The following is a 22,301-nucleotide window of genomic DNA, read 5'->3' as shown; positions in this document are numbered from 1 at the left end:
TTATAAAGGAATATAGATGAAGGATTATTATAAAGGAATATATGAAGAATATAGACGAATAGCCAGATGAAGAGCGATTAATACATTAAGGTGAGGTCCAGAAGATTCCTGATCGTGGGACATTTTGTCCCATGGGGTTAGAGTAGGCCACCCTCCCTCCACATGGATGTATTCACCAACACGGAAGCTCTCTGATCCTTGTCATTTAGAGGTTTCGTCATGTAGACGTGATCATTTGTTAACTCAGTCTCCAAGTCCTCTCCCTGTCCAGAAGTTGGGGGGAGTGGGTCTGAAAGTTCTATGCTTCTAATCATTACTTGATCTTTCTGGCAACCAGCTTCATCCTGAGCCTACCTAGGTTGTGCCAAGAGTTATTTCATTAGAACAAAAGGGGCTTCTACCACTCAGGAAGTTTCAAGAATTTTAAGAACTCTCTGTTAGGAACAAAATATGCTCCTATTATCCCCACCACTTAGGAAATGATGAGATTTAACCGCTGTCCTTTGTCAGAAACCGAGACAAAGATCAAATATATATATGTTGATTATGTCACAAATGGATCATAATCTTACTTACCTGTGAAGAGGACTTCATACTTGGCACGTAAGTATTGGCTGTGACTTAAACAAGAGTCACATGGTGCTATGAGCTTAAATAATTACTAGTAAAAGTTGGCCGGGGCTAGTCTCGGTGGCTCATGCCTATAATCTCAGTGCTTTGGGAGTCTGAGATGGGCCGATCACCTGAGGTCAGGAGTTCGAGACCATCCTGGCCAACATGATAAAACCCTGTCTCTACAAAAAAATGCAAAAATGAGCTGGGCCTGGTGGTGGTTGCCTGTAATCCCAGCTACTCGGGAGGCTAAGGCAGAAGAATCGCTTGTATATGGGAGGCAGAGGTTGCAGTGAGCCGAGATGGTGCTATTGCACTCCAGTCTGGGTGACAGAGCGAGACTCTGTCTCAAAAAAAAAAAATTTTGGCTGGGCGCAGTGACTCATGCCTATAATAACAGTTTGGGAGGCCGAGGCAGGTGAATCACTCTGACTGAGCCCAGGAGTTGTGACCAGCCTGGCAAATATGGCGAAATCCTATCTCTACAAAAAAATACAAAAATGAGCTGGTGTGGTGGCTCATATCTGTGGTCCCAGCTACTCGGGAGGCTGAGGCTGGAGGATGGCTTGAGCTGGGAAGTAGAGGTTGCAGTGAGTTGAGATTGTGCCACTGCACTCCAGCCTGGTGACAGAGTGACACCCTGTCTCAAATAAATAAGTAAATACTATTAAAATTAGTCTTCATGGTGTCCCCATTTTATAATTTTGGTGAACTTTAGCTTATCAGCTCAAAATTACAGAATTCATTTCATACAGCTTCCATTGTAAATACTAATTTGATCCAAGCCTGTTATAACACCAAGCGTGGTGATTCTTGACCATGACTACACATTGGGATTACCTAAGAAGTTTTAACATACACTGATACCTGGGTCCCACACCCCAGAGAATGACTTAAGTGCTTTAGGGTGCAACCCAGGTATTGCAGTTTTCTTTCTTAAAGTTCCACAGGCAATTCTAATGTAGTCATGCTTGAGAACTATTGACCAAGAAGCTTGATTTTTTTAAGAGGAGGCTAACCCCTTCTGGTCTACTGGTTCACGTGCAGTAGAGATAGTTGGGGAAGATGATTTTTGCTTAAAGTAGGCAAGCAACTGACACAATCACATGCTAGACATGCAGGGTTTAGAACAGTAAGAAGCTAAAGATTATATCATATGGCCGGGCACGGTGGCTCATACCTGTAATCCCAGCACTTTGGGAGGCTGAGGCAGACAAATCACAAGGTCAGGAGTTCGAGACCAGCCTGACCAACATGGTGAAACCCCGTCTCTACTAAAAATATAAAAATTAGCTGGGCGTGGTAGCGCAAGCCTGTAATCCCAGCTGTTCAGGAGCCTGAGGCAAGAGAATTGCCTGAACCTGGGAGGCGGAGGTTGCAGTGAGCCAAGATCACGCCACTGCACTCCAGCCTGGGCGACAGAGTGAGACTTCGTCTCAAAAAAAAAAAAAAAAAAAAACAGGTTATATCATATAACACTGTGAATTCATTAAATACATCTCAGAGTGGGTTATAAGCCAGGATGTGCTAGATCACTGTGTATGGTGCTGCTAATGAGTTCACAGAAACCTGGAGGTATTGGCTTGCCCAAGGTCACACAAGGGGCACAACCCAAACTGGAAGTTTGTAGCAGTAATTCATAATGTGTTGCCTTGATTATTTAGGTCAAGTTCTGTAAACGGCCAGATTGTAAATATTTTAGTCTTTGCAGGCCTTATGGTCTGTGTTGCAACTACACAACTCTACTAACATAGTAAAAAGTGTCATACACATTAGTAAGTGAATGAGTGTGTTCTAGTAAAGCTTCATTGACAGAAGCTGGATTTGGCCTATGACCTGTAGGCTACAGATCCGTGATTGAGGGTTGTTTTAATTTTCCCAATGGCACGTTGACTCCTTGAGAGCAGGGTGAAGATGTCACTGATCCTACATGGTGTCCTACTTTGTGGTGCTGTCACGGTGCCCTCTGTTGCAAGGTGTTAGATGAGCGCTTGTTGAATTCATACCAACGCAGCTCTTAACCTTTTTTTCTGTTGCTTCTAACCCTTCCAGTAGGGGAAACAGTGGGCACGTATTCCAGCTTTGGAGAGGAAATGCTTGACGTCTGTAGCAGGGTATAGGTGCTGAATTCTTCAAGTTAATTAAAGATCTGAATTTGCTCTAGGGCACTGATAATTATCTTAATTTCCTTGAACAGATTCTAAAAATTCATTTTAAATCTTAAAGCTTTTCTTAAAATCTGTTTTCTGATACATTGGGGTGTCTTTAATTATTTTTGTGAATATTGTTAGTTTCTCACAGCAATATTTAATTCATTTGGATCTAAGATCTTTGCTGTACTTATGTGTGGCCAGTAGACTCTTTAGCAAAATTAAACAAATGCTGATGGGTTCCCACAACCCCCCACATGTCAGAAGTACAGCTCCAGATCACGAGCCTGTTTCTCTTTTACTTTTCTAATTATTATTATTTTTTTTAAAGAGATGGAGTCTCACTGTGTTGCTCAGGCTGGTCTCAAACTCCTGGGCTGAAGCCATTCTCCCGCCTCAGCCTTCCAAATAGCTGGGATTACAGGCATGAGCCATCACCCCAGACATGAACCCATTTCTAATGCAAAGCACATATTGACCAGACAACAGGGCCCTTGGTTGTAGCGGAAAGAGCAGTGACCTTGGAATTAAAAGCCCTGTTGTGACTCTTGGCTTTGCCACTCTTAACCAATCTTACTTTGTTTTACCCGTAATGTATCTGTCCCACTCTTTAGGGATGCAAGGTGAAATGAGGTGTGCTCTCTATGTGACAGTGCCTTGTGAGCACTTTCCTGACCTCTCCCTGAGGAAGTTTGGGTCAGGCCTACCAGAAACTACAGCCATGTAGCACGGAGTGAAGTAGGACTAGACTGGCATAGAGTGAGTCTATGGGAGTGACCCTACTGGCTTCCAGGGAGAATGTTGAAGAGTCTACAATGGGGAGGCCTCATCAGCCTCACCAGCCGCAGAACAAGAGGAAGGTTAGGAGTCTACAGAGCTAAAGAGGTGGTGAGAAGTGGTTCCAAGCTGGAAACTGGCAAGATAATCTGGACCTCTGTCTTGATGTCTGCTGAGTTATCCTAAATCAAGACTCAGGTTCGTCTTATCTTGTATTTCTTAAATTGGATTGTTTGATGCCCTGGGTATTCTGAAGCTTCTAGCTGCATAATCTTGGCTGAAATAAAGGCACAGAATTAGGGCAAATAGCTACAGTGACTTGTATACCTGCTTAGTGAAAACCAAAGAATCAATAGCTAGAATCTGTATCCACAAATTGCTTACAAACCACTCCTGACATTTAACATCAGGCAAAGGCTAGGCACGGCGGCTCACACCTGTAATTCTAGCACTTAGGGAGGCCAAGTCAGGGGGATCGCTAGAGCTCAGGAGTTTGAGACCAGCATGGGCAAGATGATGAGACCCAGTCTCTACAAAAATGAAAAAAAAAAAAAATAGCTGGGTGTGGTGACATGCACCTGTAGTCCCACCTACTTAGGAAGCTGAGTGGGAGGATCACTTGATCCCAGGAGTTCAAGGCTGCAGTGAGATACGGTTATGCCGCTATATTCCAGCCTGTCTGCGTTTAAAAGAAAAAATACACACACACACACACACACACACACACACACACACACACACACCCCAGCCTAACTGCTTACCATCTCGGTTTAATCATCTTTATAATGGACATAAAAATGCCTGCCATACTTTATATCATAGGATTCTGGAGTAAACGAAATAATACATATAAGGTGCTTTGTACAATGTGTGCTTGGCTCACAATAAACACTCAATATTATTAGATATGATTTCTACCATTATTGCTAACAATAGTAAGAACAGTAGTAGTATTTAAAAGCAAGTTGGCATTAGTTTTAAAGCACTATGAAATCCCAAATCTTTTAAGACCCAGTCTTTGTTACCCAGGCTGGAGTGCAGTGGCGTGATCTCAGCTCACTGCAACCTCCGCCTCCTGGGTTCAAGTGATTCTTCTGCCTCAGCCTCCTGAATAGCTCTGATTACAGCTGCAGGCCACCACACCTGGCCAATTTTTTTTAGTTTGTTTTCTGTTTTTTAGTAGAGACGGGGTTTTACCATGTTGGCCAGGCTGGTCTCAAACTGCTGACCTCAAGTGATCTACCCGCCTCGGCCTCCCAAAGTGCTGGGATTACAGGGATGAGCCACCATGCCTGGCCTCAAGTTATGATTGTTAATATTTTTGTGACATTGAGGATAAATATTTTTGAGTGTTATGCTACTGAAGGACATGTCTCAGCATCAGTGTATCCCTGCCTGAAGCTATATGTTACTTTGCACTTACACAGAGTTGTCTTGGTGTCCAGAAAACAAATCAATTGAGAAAAGGCCATTTTGAAAACGATGTTTTTCCAGGGAGCATACCCTAGTACCCTGTTGGGACATACGTGTGTGTGGGCATGTTTTGGTTATAGGTCTTCAATGTGAAATCAAATGAAGTGTTTTGTCTGGTCTTAGAGTTTAAACCCACAAGGAGGTAACAAAGCAAAAGGCTAATATATCTGTTCGCTACTTAGAACTACAGGCCGGACGTTCTCTTCTGTATTCTGAGATCTTATGATACTTGTCTCAGTGAAATAAAGCTGTGTGCATTATTCTACATTTCCATATTACTGTTCTCTATATTGGTAATTATTATGCTTGCTTCCTGTACTTAAAGCAGCATGCAGATTTATTTTATAACCACTTCAAGGAAAGAACCAGTTCCTTTGGAGATTTCCTGTGGTTCCTAAGTTGCATGCCTCCAAGTCTGTTAGGTTGTGGGATTTTGCAGGTGAGAGAAATGAGGGAGGTGGAGACAATGAAGAGAAAGTGGACTGGCAGACTTACAGAATGTGGTTTCATCTGATTTTTTAAGCTGAGGGCTACTCTGTTTTTAGACTCCATGCATAGAACTCAGGCCTCCTGGGTCCTGCCCTAGTGCTGCTTTGTGTCAGAGCATCGTGGGATCGTGAAGCCTCAAGGCTGGGAACATGTGGGATCAGGTCCAAAAGCCATGAGCAGGTTGGAGTTTGGGTTCATGATTTCAAAGTTAGGGTCATGAGGGCAGCCAAGATGATTACCAAGAAGTCAGGAGCACGTGCCAGTAATGGCAATGGGAAGGTCTGGGAAACAGCCAAAAGATAGCTGTCAGGAACGTGGGACAGAGTCCCTGGGGCGGCTTTTCCCAAAACGTGTTCCAAGATACACTAGCTCGGATGGGATGTTGACTTACAATGATATGTGGTGGAAAGGTTTTCCCGACAAACTCTGACTTCAGAGTTAAGCAGGTTTTTTCTATTGCAGAGCTTGTCAGAGCCTCTAATAGGCCCATTAGTATTGTAAGAATACAAGATGAAGCTTTAAAATTGGACAAATCACAGATATTTCATACAGAATCCTGGATGTGACCAGGAGTGATGGGAGACGAGGTATCCTCTTGTCAGAGCAGCACTTCACAGAACACACTTAGGAAAACTTGTCCCAGGGCCTGTGGCATGTGCTGTGAATTCATTGCTGTGGCTTTTCACCTGACTCTTAACTCCATGGGGTTCGGAAGGAACCGGCAAACACCCAAAAAAGTTATCTAGGCTCTCATTGAGTGCTTCCCCCTCCTCCCTCCATCTGAATCACTTGGCTGATATTTGTTGCTGCTATTAACAGAATTCAGGAAATCAGCCCTTCTTAGAGGAAGGACAAATGATTTAGCCTATAAGTACTGAGACCACAGACAACAAAATACAATGAGTGGATCAGAGCCTGTGTATAATAGGCCCTGAATTAGGAAAATAGGCTTTCCCCACTCCCTTAAAATGAAAATAAAATGGTAGCTTAAAGAAAGTACCGGCCAGGCGCAGTGGCTCACGCCTCTAATCCTAGCACTTTGGGAGGCCAAGGCAGGCTGATCACAAGGTCAAGAGATTGAAACCATCCTGGCCAACGTGGTGAAACCCCGTCTCTACTAAAAAATACAAAAATTAGCTGGGTGTGGTGTTGCCCACCTATAGTCCCAGCTACTCGGGAGGCTGAGGCAGGAGAATTGCCTGAAGCCAGGAGGCAGAGGTTGCAGTGAGCCAAGATCGCACCACTGCATTCTAGCCTGGTGCCTGGCAACAGATCAAGACTCTGTCTCAATAAATAAATAAATAAATAAATAAATAAATAAATAAATAAATACAAAAGGGAATATATCTAATCATGTAACAATGAGACTGAAAAATGAGGGCACATGGTGTGCTTAGGGATAGCTGAGGCTAATGAATGCCAAGCAGACTGCATCTTTGACAGTCTCACTGGCTCCTGAAATCATGACACACAAAACAGTATTCTTCTTGCATTCTTAAAGTGAAAGGCACTGTTTCCCTGTCACATTAGCAAGGTTCCTCCTGCCTGACCCTGCCAGCTGTCTCCTCAGCCCGTCTCCAGGTCCTCTTCCCTTCTCCCTGTGCACGGCCTCACTTGCAGTCTCATCATCCTATGCCTGGGCTGGTGCCTTTGCTTCCCAGCTGCAGTCGGCTGGGGATGGATGCAGGGGTGAGACAGGCATTCCAGATACTTATAGAATTGTTCATGTCTCTTTTCCCATTAACCATGAATTACTCGAGGGTGAAGATTGTGTCTTATTTGTCTTTCTGTCTCTAGTAATTAGCTGAGTACCTGGCACTTTTAATTAAGGAGTTATCACTCAGTACATTTAAATAGGGAGGAAAAAAAAGAAGGGAATAAAGTAAAAGCTTGCTAGGTTTTGTTACTCTTTTTGCAGTTGATCACGGGCTATTCTTAATGCTATGGAGCAGTTAGTACTTCAGCAGCATGCAGATACAATATATTAAAATCATACATTGAGGTTTTTTTCTTTCTTTTTAACCTCGAACTTAGCATATACATTGAGTTTTTAAAAAGTAGGTGGGCATAGTGGCTTATGCCTATAATCCCACCACTTTGGGAGGCGGAAGCAGAAGAATCACTTGAGCCCAAGAGTTTCAGACCAGCCTGGGCAACATATTAAGACCCCATCTCTACAAATTTTTTTTTTATATGGAGTCTCTCTCTGTTGCCAGGCTGGAGTGCAATAGCATGATCTCAGCTTACTGCAGTCTCCACCTCTTGGTTTCAAGTGATTCTCCTGCCTCAGCCTCCCAAGTAGCTGGGATAACAGGCACCCACCATCACACCTGGCTAATTTTGTATTTTTAGTAGAGACAGGGTTTCACTATGTTGGTCAAACTGGTTTTGAACTCCTGACCTCAGGTAATCTGCCCTCCTTGGCCTCCCAAACTGCAAAAATTTTTTTTAAAATTAGCTGGGTGTGATGGTGCACCTGCAGTCCTAGCAACTTGTGAGGATGAAGAGAGAGAGAGGATCACTTACGCCTACAAGGTCAAAGCTGCAGTGAGCTGTGACACTGCACTCCAGCCTGGGCAACAGAGCAAGACCCTGTCTCAAAAAAAAAAACAAAAAGTTCATAAGCACTTAAACATGCTTTTCAGAAAATGACTAATTATCAAAAACTAGCAATTGTGATAATAGCAAATAAAGAAATGTCAAATGGAGGAGAAATGAAAAAAGTTTGCAGAATCCAGGACACACATTTATAAGAAAGTGAAATATTGTGAAAATAATTTGGAGGAGAACTATGATAAATTATTTGGGACTAGAATTACCTGCAGTAAATTCAACTGCATGTCGCTTATTAGGCATTTTATCATTGCTAATGCTGTTACCATCTCTGTTGAATAAGAGATTCATACTTGATATACAAGGTCTGTACATTTATAAATAATTCATTATTATATTAGTTTGCAAGAGTCATGATTTTGCCAGAATTTATCCAAAATGGTCTATTGGTAATCCCAGAAGTAAGAGAGGCGTTGGGCAGTGAAGCTAACAACAGGTGCTAAAGCCAGCATGAGCAAGTGCTGGGTGGCAGGAAAATAGAACTCGGGCAGTAGTGAGGGCAAATATAAGCAGACAGCGCAGGCCCAGAGGAGGCAGCCAGCAAGGGGCTTAGGAGACTGAGGAACGCTCCCTGGCATCATGCAGCATTACTATATAAGTGTTAGTAATTTCAGGTAGTTACACAGTGTTGGCCATGTGCTAGTTACTGTTGTAGTATGCTCTCTAGAATTTAATACTTTATTCCTCACAGCAACCTAGGTGGATACTATTGTGAATCCTATGAATTCTCATTTATAGATGACAAGATTGAAGTACAGGGAAGGTAAATCATTCACTCAGCTAAACATCAGTAAATGGAAAAACGAAGATTTGACCACAGGAAAATGATAGTTATTTGGCTGACTTGAAGAATGTTTAAGTTAATTTTTTGCTGTAGGACCCTATTTAGTGCTTAATGATATACAATAACTGATACAGTTGGTATCCAAACAGCTAAATGTCATGCTTTTAGGGATCAATGAAAGCTGCCTAAGTGTACATGTACCTAGCATTTGAGTTACTTTTGATACAGATGATCATACCAGAAAAATATGGCATCAGTTTTCAGGCCTGTCTGCACAGTACTGTGCTTGGAGTTCTTCACGATGTATTCACTGATATCAAAGCTCAAAACTGTTAGGAATCTTAGGCTCTGGTGAAAAAATGTGATTGTTTAAAAATTCGGCATTTATCTTATCCTGGGGATGGGCAACTTCTGAGGCCCATTTCTCACCACGAGCACAGCAGTAACCCAGGGTGTTTTAATAAATCTATTGCCCAGTCTCTTCCATATGGCTCTACTTAGCTGTAAAAGAAGGGACCGAGAAATGGGTATTACGATGAACTGGAAACAATTTTCAGATAAAGCACAGCTGTCTGCGAACCTCCTCCAGCTTAAGATGGTGTCAACTAGAATTGCCTTTTGCAAGCAGGCAGAAAGAGACACATGTACTTGATTGTGGTATCTCTTTACTCCCACCTTCCACTCTGGTCATTCCTGCAGACACATAGTAATTTGTATACTATAAATAGCTAGAGCTTTCTGTAATCTTTGTTTGCTTGTTTTCTGAGATGGAGTCTCACTCTGACGCCCAGGCTGGAGCACAGTGTCTCGATCTCAGCTCACTGCAACCTCCACTCCCAGGTTCAAGCGATTCTCTTGCCTCAGCCTCCTGAGTAGCTGGGATTACAGGTGCCCGCCACCATGCCCAGCTAATTTTTGTAATTTTTTTTTTAGTAGAGATGAGGTTTCACTATGTCAGCTAGGCTGGTCTTAAACTCTGACTTCAGGTGATCCACCTGCCTCGGCCTCCCAAAGTGCTGGGATTACAGGCGTGAGCCACCACTCCCGGTTTTAACCAACATTCTTAGCTGAGCACAGCGGAAAGGGGAACGTCCATTAGCACATGGAACTCAGGCAAGGCAATAGTGAGGGCAAATATGAGTGGGAGAGCTGCCTTCCTGGTGCAGTGGTAAATTCAGTCTCTACCTAACAAAACAGCATGCCAAGCAAGGTACAGCAGAGCACACCGGCCAGCCCCAATGCAGGAATCATCATGGAATGTGTACTTTTAACACTTCCATGCAGGGACACATGGCATCTGACAACAAATGGCCATCCCAAGAGTGGTGGAGCAGAGTGTTGGGCCCCCAGAGCCCACATTTTTATTGTAGTGATACGCAGTCTTCTTATAACAGGTACTATGGCCATGGGTCTCATCAGCTTCTATTCAAAATTGGAATTAGGATGAGCATAGCAGGTTGTGTTCTAGCAGAATTCTAACTTTTAAGGTGCCACAGACAATAGTATTCTTCAGAAATGTTAGTGTTACCCTTTTCATCCTTTTAGAGTACCAAACAAAGCACATCAGTAAATAATTATGGAGTATAATTTGAGAAAAAAAAATATTTCTAGTCTGAAAATTATCATTGTTTTAAAAATATTTTTGTCTTTAGAGGTTGTACATTTATGTCAACTGCACAGACACAGTGTTGATATGCTTAAGAAAGATAGCTGTCAAAACTGCCTGTTTACACTTTGTATTAGTGTTCATCCAACCATGAGACCTTTAAAAATATTGAATACCTGCAGTTATCTCCCTTCAAGTCTTATTTTTGAGTTTATATTACTTTTGAACTCAAAAAACCTCAAGCCATTTGCTCTACCTGACAGTATAACATTCTTTAATTTTAGATAGCATTATATGATGAATCTGAAATATTGGCAGCCTATAATCCATATAAGTTAGTGATCCTAGTAAATGTAAATAAAATAATAAACAGAAACATGCTGGGCATGGTGGCTTATGCCTGTAATTCCATAACTTTGAGAAGCAGAGGTGGGAAGATTGCTTCAGGCCAAGAGTTGGAGACCAACTTGGGCAACAGAAACCCCATCTCTACAAAAAAACATTTTTTTTGAGATGGAGTCTTGCTCTGTCACCCAGGTGGAGTGCAATGGCGCAATCTCAGCTCACTGCAACCTCTGCTTTCCAGGTTCAAGCGATTCTGCTGCCTCAGCCTCCTGAGTAGCTGGGATTACAGGCTCCTGCCACCACGCCTGGCTAATTTTAATATTTTTAGTAGAGACAGGGTTTCACCATGTTGGCCAGGCTGGTCTCAGTCTCTTGACCTCGTGATCCGCCCACCTTGGCCTCCCAAAGTGCTGAGATTACAAGCGTGTGCCACCGCGCCCAGCCCAAAAATTTTTTTTAAATCAGCTGGTCATGGTGGTGCATGTCTGTAGTCACAGCTACTCAGGAGGCTGAGGTGGAAGGATCACTTGAGCCCAGGAGGTTGAGGCTGCAGTGAGCCATGATTGTACCTCAGTCTAGGTGGCAGAGTGAGGCCTTGTCTCAAAAACAACGATCCATAAAAATAATATTAAGAACAGAAACATTCAGTCAATAACTGGGATTTTTTTTTTTTTTTTTTTGCTGTTGCTGTTTTTATCAAGATAAACATCTGGAGAGTTCCACAATTCCAGATGCTTAAAAATCTGCTTCTGGGTTGTGAAGAAATTATTTGGGTATGTATAGCTTTTAACTTTTTTTTTGTTTGTTTTAACTGAATATTGAGGATTTGTGTAGAATAACCTTGATGTTTTAGATTTTAGATTTAAATGGAAATGTCAAAAATTTTATACAGGTTGGGCTCTTAGCTACATATTTCCATATTGTCAGGATTTAGAAAACATCTTTTATGAAACAGAAACCAAGAATCGTGGCAAACAGAGAAACTTGTTCAAGGTCTCCAGAATTCATTTTTTTGACAGATGTGTATTGAGCGTCTGCCCTGTGACAGGTGATATTCCTGGGGTTTGTCAGGAGCGCGATTGCCGCCTTCCTGGAGCTTACATTCTAACCAGGGAAAACTGACAACAGACAATTAACAGAATAAATAATGTAGTCCGTTAGAAAGCCATGGGTGCTGCAGAAAACAGCTATAAAGTAGGGTTGGAGTAGCAATAAAACTAAATACTGTGGTCAGGTAATCCATGTGGACAAGTTGCAATTTGAGCCAAGATTTGAAGAAGATAAAGCAATTAGCCTCAAAATAATCTGGGGGAAGAACATTCTAGCACCAAGTTTGCTTGGCCCGTTGGAGGAGTAGCAAGGAGCTAGTGTGCCTGGAATGGAATGTGCAATGGGCACTAGGGGCCAGTAAGGTAAGAGTGGCAACGGGGTGAGGCCAGATCCTGTAGAGCTTGCAAACCATTGCAAGGACTCGAGACTTTACCCTCAGCACAACGTAGGTCTATTGGAGAATTCCAAGCACGGGATCTGACTTGGGTTTTAAAAGGGTCTCTCTGGTCCTGGTTTGAAAATATGGACTGCACTGGGAACAAGGGAAGAAGCAGGGAGACCAGGTGAAGGGTCTTGCTGCTGTAATTCAGTTAAAAATGGTGGTAGTTTAGGCCAGAGTAGTAGCAACAGAGATGGTGCTAAATAGTAAAATCTGGAAATATTTTGGAAGTAGAGCCACCAGGATTTCCTGGTGGATAGGATGTAGACTATGAGAGAAAAAGAGGATTTGGGGTATTTTCAAGGTTTTAGCCTATGCATAAATGGAGTTGTTGCTGTTGAGTCAGAGAAAACCTCAAGGCAGTTAGTTTTAGGTGAGAGTTGGGTGACGAGAGGTTCAGATATGGGTCTGTTGCTAGTGAGATGGCTCTTAGACATACTGGGGAAGATGCTGGTAGGCAACTGAATGTGTAAATCTGCAGACGGGTGAGGTCTGCAGTGGAGATTTAAGTGGAGGATAATCTCAGCATGTGGAAGGCATGGAATTGTGGGTACAAGTGGGAGTGGAGAACCAAGCACTAATCCAAGTGTACTTCAGTATTTAACTTTTATTTATTATTTATTTATTTTTGAGGCAGAGTTTCACTCTTGTTGACCATGCTGGAGTGCAGTGGCATGATCTTGGCTCACTGCAACCTCCGCCTCCTAGTTTTAAGTAATTCTCCTGCCTCAGCCTCCCAAGTAGCTGAGATTACAGGCACCTGCCACCACACCCAGCTAATTTTTTGTATTTTTAATAGAGACGGGGTTTCACTATGTTGGTCAGGCTGGTCGTGAACTCCTGACCTCAGGCGATCCACTTGCCTTGGCCTCCCAAAGTGTTGGGAATTACAGGCATGAGCCACTGCACCCAGCCTTTTTTTTTTGAGATGGGGTCTCGTCCTGTCACCCAAGCTGGAGTGCAGTGGCGCGATCTCAGTTCACTGAAATCTCTGCTCCTAGGTTCAAGCAGTTCTCCCACCTCAACCTCCTGAGTAGCTGGGATTACAGGCACCCACCACCACACCCTGTTAATTTTTGTGTTTTGTTAGTAGAGATGGGGTTTCACCATGCTGGCCAAGCTGGTCTCGAACACTTGACCTTGTGATCTGCCCGCCCTGGCCTCCCAAAGTGCTGGGATTACAGGCATGAGCCACTGCGTCCAGCATTTTTTTTTTTTTTTTTTTTTTTTTTTTTGAGACGGAGTTTCGCTCTTGATACCCAGGCTGGAGTGCAATGGCGCGATCTTGGCTCACCGCAACCTCCGCCTCCTGGGTTCAGGCAATTCTCCTGCCTCAGCCTCCTGAGTAGCTGGGATTACAGGCACGCGCCACCGTGCCCAGCTAATTTTTTTTGTATTAGTAGAGACGGGGTTTCACCATGTTGACCAGGATGGTCTCGATATCTTGACCTCGTGATCCACCCGCCTCGGCCTCCCAAAGTGCTGGGATTACAGGCTTGAGCCACCGCGCCCGGCCTTTTTTTAAGTGACAAGGTCTTTCACTCTGTTACAGCTGGAGTACAGTGGTGCAATCACAGGTTACTACAATCTCAAACTCCCAGTCTCAACTGATCTTCCCAAATAGCTAAGACTACAGGTGTCCAGCACTGTGCCCAACTAATTTTTTTAACTTTTTGTAGAGATAGTGTCTTGCTGTGTTGCCCAAGCTAGTCTCAAACTCTGGTCTTAAGCAGTCCTCTCTCCAGGGCATCCCAAAGTGTTGGGATTACAGGTGTGAGCCATCACACCTGGCCAGGCACTTTAATTTTAAAGAACCTTTAATATGGTTTCTTGCCATATCAGTGATAAGAACAGCTTAATATTTCTTGATTTTTTTCTTGGTTAAACAAGGGATATGCTTTAAGTTTTTTTATTTTATTTTAATTGTGGTAAAAAGTAATTAAAATTTGCCATCATAACCATTTTTAAATGTACATTTCACTGGCATTAAATACATTTACCACTGTCATCCACAGAACTCTTTTCATCCTGCAAAACCGAACTCTGCAGACACTAAACAATAACTCCTTTTCCCCCCTCCTCCCAGCTCCTCAGAACCACCATTCTGCTTTCTGTTTCTATGATTCTGACTATTCTAGGTATAAGTGGAATTACACGGTATTTGTCTTTTTGTAACTGGCTTATTTCACTTAGCATTATGTGTGTCCTCAAGATTCATCCGTGTTGTAGCATATGATAGAATTTCGTGCTGCGTGCGGAGGCTCATGCCTGTAATCCCAGCAATTTGAGACGCTGAGGCGGGTTGATCACCTGAAGTCAGGAGTTCTAAACCAGCCTGGCCAACATGGTGAAACCCTGTCTCTACTAAAAAGAAAAAAATTAGTTGTGCATAGTGTTGGGCACCTCAGCCTCCCAAAGTGTTGGGATGACAGGTGTGAACCACTGCACCGGGCCTGCTTCTACTTATGTATTTTTTTTTTTTTTTTTTTTTTTTTTGAGATGGAGTCTTGCTCTGAAGCAAGGCTGAAGTGCAGTGGCATAATCTCGGCTCACTGCAACCTCCACCTCCCAGGTTCAAGCAATTCTCCTGCCTCAGCTTCCTGAGTATCTGGGACTACAGCCCCGTGTCACCACATCTGGCTAATTTTTTTTTTTATTTTTAGTAGAGATGGGGTTTCACCGTGTTAGCCATGATGTTCTTGATTTCCTGACCTTGCAATCCACCCTGGTAGACCTCCCAAAGTGCTGGGATTACAGGTGTGAGCCACCGTGCCCAGCCTGCTTCTAATTTTTGACTATTGTGAATTAATGCTGCTCTGAACATGGATGTACAAATGTAAGGGATATGGTTTTTTCTTGAGATGGAGTCTGGCTCTGTCATGCAGTGGCACGATCTTGGCTCACTGCAACCTCTGCCTCCCAGGTTCAAGCAATTCTCCCTCTTCAGCCTCCTGAGTAGCTGGGATTACAGGCACCTGCCATCATGCCCAGCTACTTTTTGTATTTTTAGTAGAGATGGGGTTCCATCATGTTGCCCAGGCTGATCTTGAACTCCTGACCTCAGGTAATCTGCCTGCCTCTGCCTCCCAAAGTGTTGGATTACAGGTGTGAGCCACTGCATCCAGCAGGGATATGCTTTTTAAAAAGTCTCTGTGTTACATATACTTGGTGACTTTCAGATATTTTTTAAAAGATAAGTAATATGTAAATACATTTTTATTATAAAAGATTTAAATGATATAGCTGTTTAGAGACCAAAATATGAAGCTTCTCATTCATTCTCTCGCCTCACCTTCATCTGCAATTCTGTAAGTTACATTTGCTGTGTTATCTCCCCTCTTTCAGTACATTTCTATACATTTGTCTATATCTTGTTCTTTTTTAAAAATGAGATATTATACATATTCTACAGTTTAATAATGTCTTGTAGATCTCTGTTATTAATATTTTGGAAATCTTCCCAGTCTGCCACATATGTTCTCTAATGTTATATCGACCATCCATATACATACGGCTTTACATACACAGGACTATTGCTGTGGATTAGAGTCCTAGAAGAACAGGTCCAAGGAACTTTCTTTAACTCTTCATCAGATTTTCTTTTTGAAGATCCTTTGTGGCTTGATAATTATTTTTCTAGGAAATTTATTATTCAGGTTTAGAAGTTCAGGGAGCTATTTGAAATAACACTCAAATAAATTTCCTGGCTATGGACTTGTTCCCCTTAGCAAGCGAGTTGTAAAGTATGGGTTTGATAACCTTAATGGCTTTTTTTTAAGGCAATTGATCTTTTAATCTAGGTATGTAGGCTAGCATATGGAAGATGTAATCTGTAATCTATGTGACAAATGGGGGAGTTTTGGGAGTTAGGATAAGAGTGTTGAAAAATGTCTTATAATAATGTTTTACAGTGGAGAAACCTGGTAGATGCCACCTGACCAGTTGACCAGGGTTAACATCACATGATAACCACATTGCTACCATGCAGTGATATTAATATAATAAAGTGAGATGGGTGCATTGCCTCTGTTACATTCTTCCCCCAAACCTGTAACCACAGTCTAATAATGAAAATATAACAGAGAAGCCCAATTTGAGGGTCATTCTACAACATACCTGACCATGTTCTTTAAAAGTGCCAGAGTAATTCAAGACAAATCTAAGTAATTCTCACAGGTTGTAGTACTCCAAGGAGACAGTGAAAACTAAATGCAAATAAAGTGGTTTTTGGTTTTTTAAAGTATGTTTATCCTTATGGACAATATGCTCCCAAAAAGATCTACCTTAGAAAACTGCGTCTTCCCTTTTCAATCCAAGAGATCCTTGTTCCAACAGGTGGACTCCATTGAGATCTCCTGGGCTAGAGACCCAGTGTATGGATGGCTGAGACAGTGTAACCAGACTGTAAGCAGGATCGTATAAAGATGTGATCTGAGGTCATGGACACTGTAGCAAGAGGTCAGGCCCAAAGAATCAGAGAACTGAGTGGACTTTGAAATGGATAGACAAAGAGAGAATCCAAACTTAAAATGCAAAAGGATAAAATATAACATAACAGCCTATAACAGACTTGCAAATAGTAGCCAAAAGTCACCGTAACCAATCATAGGGCATATCTACCACTCAAAAGCGTGACTTAGTGCATGACCGTTGAAACGCCAGAAAAGACAGATAAAGGAAAGTTCAGCCATAGGGACAACCTCTGCAGTTGGAACGAGGAAGCCATATGCAGTCAACAGTGAGGCCAGTTGAGAATATTTGAGGTTAACGTATGTCTAGAGATTCCTATAGGAGATGAACCCAGCAAGCCTAGGTCAGCAACCCAAGGTCAGAGCACACAATGGGTTAGTATTAAAAAGTGGTTAAACAGATGATCAGTCCTCAAGAGGGTTAGTATTTAAATCAGATACCTCTCCTCCCCCATGCTAACTAACATACTGTAATTCATTATAGCTGTGTCTAAGATAACTGTTTCTAATTATAAATCAGCCCTACTATTGTAATTTCCAATCAAAGAGCCTCTAGAGTTAATGAATGAGAGGACCATCTGATTACAATTTTGGTTTCAATTCCCTGTTATGCAACTGGTACCGAAATAAGGACTGTTTGTCCAAATATGAGTAGGCTAAGTCAGTCAAAAAAAAGCAGAAAGTTTCAGTTTTTGTTGCTATTATCCAAGATGTTAGCAGATGAAGTGTTTAATGAAAAGTGTTTCTTTTAGGCAAACTTCTTTTTACCATGATTTGTTTAACTTATACCAGTGGTCTGCACATTTTTTCCTGTGCAGGACCATATAATCATTAATAGTATTTTTAGCCTTGTAGCCACATATGACCTCTACGTATTTGTCACTGCCTTTTTGTTTTTTTGAACAAATATTTAAAACTGTAAATGTTCTCTGTGTCCTTCACCATGTTTCCACGCTCTGTGATAGTGGCTGAAGTTTAGAGACTTGCTTTAAACAATGTTCTGACATGTTGATCTATTGCCTCTGGCAAAAGATGTGTAATCATGACTTTGATGAACTTATTTTAAAAGTAGATGCACAGCTGATCTCTTATTCCAGGCATTTTGCACATTCATGGGAGATAGTCTCTATAAACATGACAATTGTAAAACCTATTATACCCTGAAAGTTGACTGTCTAGAAATTAAGTGCTTCGCTTTCATTCAAATTAATATTTAGGTAAGACATGTTTTATTTCTAAATAGACTGTCAAACGTTTTAATATTTTAAAGTGTAATAGTGATGACCTTTTTAAAAGACTCAACATAACTCGTTTCTCATTTAACCCATTAACTGCCCCTTTTTGTGGTATTGCTGCTGCTTTCTCTTATAAATTGATGCTGAAGCTACATTCTTGATGTCTCAGGGTCTCAATTTATGATTACATTAGTTCCCTGCGCTAGTTAGTAGTTGAGCTATGGCTCTGCACTGTTTGGGCCTGTACAGCCACCCTTCACTAGACCCCAGCAGGTGGCCTTTATTAAAGCCATTCTTAGTATCATTGTGAAAAAGCATCCAGTTTTTCCCCCTAAAAGGCCAAGTGGTTGTATGACATGCTGTGGATTTTAGGGATATACTTTGCCTATTTCACATACTTTTTCTAAGAAGGTAGATAAGCTTACACATTTAAAGGTTTGAACTGTATTTCTTCTGTTTATAATTTTATTTTATTTATTTTGAGATAGTGTCTCGCTCCATCACTCAGTTTGGAGTGCAGGGCAATAGTGTGATCACGGCTCACTGTGGCCTCAAACTCCCAGGTTTCAGCCATCCTCCCACCTCAGCCTTCTAAAGTAGCTGGGACTACAGATGTATGCCACTGTGCCCAATTAATTTTTTTTGTAGAGACAGGATTTCACCATGGCTGCCTAGCTGGTCTCAAATTCCTGGGCTTAAGTGATCTGCCTGCCTCAGCCTCCCAAAGTGTTGAGATTACAGGTGTGAGCCACTGCACCTGGCCTTTTTATAATTTTAATAATAATCTGTCAAATAATCTTTCATTACTTTTGCTTTCTAAATTCTTGTTATATTTTGCTAAACAATGCTTAATCTATCTGATAAACCATTTTAGTAGAAGGGTGTCTGATAAGCACCATCCCTCCCACCCTGCTTTTCTTTCTCTTTTGTCAAAGTTACAAGGTCTGTCTCTGTTGCCCAGGCTGGAGTGCAGTCCTGTGATTATAGCTCACTGCAGCCTCAGCCTCCTGGACTCAAGAAATCCTCTTACCTCAACCTCTCTAGTAGCTGGGATCACAAGCATGCACCATGATGCCCAGCTAATTTTTATTTTTTAAGTAAAGACAAGCTCTCATTATGTTGCCCAGGCTGGTCTCAAACTCCTAGTGTCATTTAATTTCTGTTTTGGCATTGGCTCTGAAAGAACTGTTGAGACAGTACTTGGAACTCTTGATATTTTCCAAAACCTGTTTTACCAAGATAAATTTTAAGGAGAGCAACAGAAAATAAAGTTCAAGTGTGGAGTTTTTTTGTTTGTTTGTTTTTTGGGTTTTTTTTAGACAGAGTTTTGCTCTTGTCACCCAGGCTGGAGTGCAATGGTGCAATCTTGGCTCACTGCAATCTCTGCCTCCTGGGCTCAGGCGATTCTCCTGTCTCAGCCTCCCGAGTAGCTGGGATTACAGGCGCCCACCACCATACCCAGCTAATTTTTGAATTTTTAGTAGAGATGAGGTTTCACCATCTTGGTTAGGCTGGTCTCAAATTCCTGACCTCAGGTGATCCATCCGCCTTGGCCTCCCAAAGCCCTGGGATTACAGGCATGAGCCACTGTGCCCAGCCCAAATGTGTTTTTTAGTCAATATTATTTAATAATTAATTTAATTAAGAGAGGTTTTTTTACTCAATAGAAAGTTGATTGGGTTTTTTAAAAATAGCTTCTCTTGTTTTAAATAATTAAGGCTTAAAAAAATCTCTAACAGTTCTCTTTCAGATATTTGGATTCTATAAAAATGAGACGCTTTGTTCCTTAACCAAATGATAATTCCTTAAATTGCATTCTTTGATTCAATTATAGTGAATTTCCTGGTAGAAATTTTATTTTCTCTGAAGCAGAATCAGTTGTCTTCATATCACTATGTCAACCGGAAGAGAGGGAAATCTAATATGCATAGTAAAGAGAGAAGACCAACACACGATGCCTTTAAAAGTCTCTGAGATTCAATATATGACATTTTATACCAGAAAGTGAACAAAAATTTAATCTCTTCCTCTTCATCTGTGTCTCATGATATGTTTCTGTGATTTTAAAGAACATTTTGGAGTTGTGAGTTCTATATAAATGTGACCATGTCATCTGTATAATCTTGCCATCCTTTCTTTGGAAAACATAGGTCACTGTTAGCGTATGTCACGGATGTTGATGTGGAGTCTGAGTAAGCTAGTGGGCGAGAGGGTGTGTGTGGACGTGGGCGCGTGCGTGTATTTGTTCATTTCTAATGGAGCCATTCTTCTAGAGTCTTTGGGTCAGCTGTCACGTTGGGCTTCCCTCCTTTGTACTTTTGAGTTGCTCTATGACTAGCAACAGACCCGAAACTAAAAAGGAAGGCTTTTAACGGATTAGTTCGGTCCCTTCCTTCGCCTACATTGTAGCAGCTGTGTTCTGCCCTTTCTGTGGCCCTGCAAGGAAAGGAGGCCTGTACATAGCAGTCTTCTGTCAACATCCATTATAAGATTCCTAAAGCCCATGGAATGAGATATTTCCTAGGAAAAGTCTTTGTCAAGGCCAGCCCACGTGGGAAAAGTATTTCTATGCTTAGTCTTGTAACTGTGACTGTTTCTGTTTTACGGGGTTAGGAGAAATTTAACTTACAAGACAGTGTTGTGTTACGCCTCTGTGCTTACCTGCCCTTTCTTTCCTAACTCGCAGGCAGCAGCACCTGTCCCAAGGTCGCTTTAGTTCCACCTTGTTTCATAAGCAGCACAACCACACTGGCTGATGAGAATGTATCTAAAGAAGAGGCTCAGGGAATAAATGGGAACAGGCCAGCGAAACACTCAGCTGCAAGTCCAAAGCCACAAGGTATGCTCACTGGGGATTTGTGATTGGGGTGGGTACTGTGTTCATCAAACGAGGCTAACCAGAAGGATGATGGCCACAATAGAAGTAAGGAACTGCGTACATTATTTTTTAGAGAAGAGGCCATCTCTGTGCATTTTCTCAGGCAGAGGTTGCTATTTGCCCTGCTCCTGAAACAACATACATTTCTCTGTTACGGATCTTTTCATGTTGCTGAAATTATTTGCATGTCATCTTAATGGAACTGTGATCTCTTTATTATGCTTGACCTAGCACAGGGACTTACTGTCTGTGTAAGAAATGTGTTTGGAGCACTGTTAGACAGAAATGATTTTCTAGATGTCAGTATTTGTGAAACAGATCATTCTAAAACAGCACTTCATGTACTTATCAAGAACGTGATTTGATAATATTAAGGAAGTGGGACTTGAAAATACCTCATAGTAAGGTCATCTGCAGAGAGGAACAGTAACAGCCCTCCATTCAGGATTGAGTGACCAGTGAGGGGAAAGAAAAAGCCATAATGGTAGAAAGCTTGAATGATTTTTTCAGTGACCATTTCCTTTTACAAAGAAATTTCCAGTGAACTGAGTATTAACTTTGAGAAGCACAAAATTATAGTTTTGATGATAAAGAGCAAGGCCTTTTGAAATGGAACACAAAAGCTAAGCTACACTATGGTTTCATGTGTAGTTTCTTCCTTATAGATTTTCATTGATAATGAATGCTAAACTGATATGAGAAACAATGCTGGGCATTGTCAGAATTACTACCCTGGGAAAAATCAATATCTGTTTTTGTTTATTTTGTGTTTACTTAGGTCTCCTGTTCTTGCAAAGAAAAATTTATTCTAAAAAAATATATATATTCTAGAGCATGCATTATGAAATAAGTGGTGTTATTCCTTAAAGTTGTATGTTTTAAGGATTTCTGAAAGAAAATTTTAGAATGAGTTTGAAATGAATCTCCTGGATTATGGGATATTTGTCTGCTTGTTCTCACAATTGTATTTGTGGTGGTATGGAATATCGCTATCAAGCAAGGTCAGATAATTGACCATTCAGATGAGTAGCCTGTTCACGAGCTTATAACCATTTCTTTTGACTACACTGCTCCCTTATAGCATTGACATGAATATAAACATAGGAAATTTTTTTTGGCCATGATTTGAGCCTTTTTGTTTCCAAAATGTAAAATTCCGTCTTTCCTATTAGACCCAAGTTGACAAAGATCCAGTGTGAGGTAAGAATATTAATAATGAATGCAATTCTAGTTTATGAATTTTCCTGATCAAAGGAAGAATTTCATTATTTAAAAAGCCTTTATTTTTGGAAGATGCACTACATTACCTCATTGTTTTCCAGAGTCATTGTGTTGAGAGAAAGAGTGTCCTTCCTAAGCTGTGTGTGCCAAAATAATCCCA

At 41.5% G+C, this 22,301-nt stretch overlaps 1 protein-coding gene across 2 annotated transcripts in view; it reads left to right on the top strand.

Moving 5' to 3' along the window:
* FGD4 (FYVE, RhoGEF and PH domain containing 4) overlaps nt 1–22,301 on the top strand; it is a 165,347-nt gene that overhangs the window by 57,116 nt on the left and 85,930 nt on the right. For both annotated transcript variants that reach the window (XM_021673787.2, XM_021673785.2), the window contains exon 2: nt 20,729–20,881. In XM_021673787.2, coding sequence (XP_021529462.2) covers nt 20,729–20,881 — 153 coding nt within the window. The remainder of the gene's footprint in view (nt 1–20,728; nt 20,882–22,301) is intronic.

The sequence above is a fragment of the Aotus nancymaae genome, unplaced genomic scaffold (genome assembly GCF_030222135.1).
Source record: "Aotus nancymaae isolate 86718 unplaced genomic scaffold, 86718_ANA_hifiasm-v0.15.2.pri h1tg000092l, whole genome shotgun sequence".
Taxonomy (NCBI): Eukaryota; Metazoa; Chordata; class Mammalia; order Primates; family Aotidae; genus Aotus; species Aotus nancymaae.
This window is presented reverse-complemented; position numbering and strand designations above follow the sequence as displayed.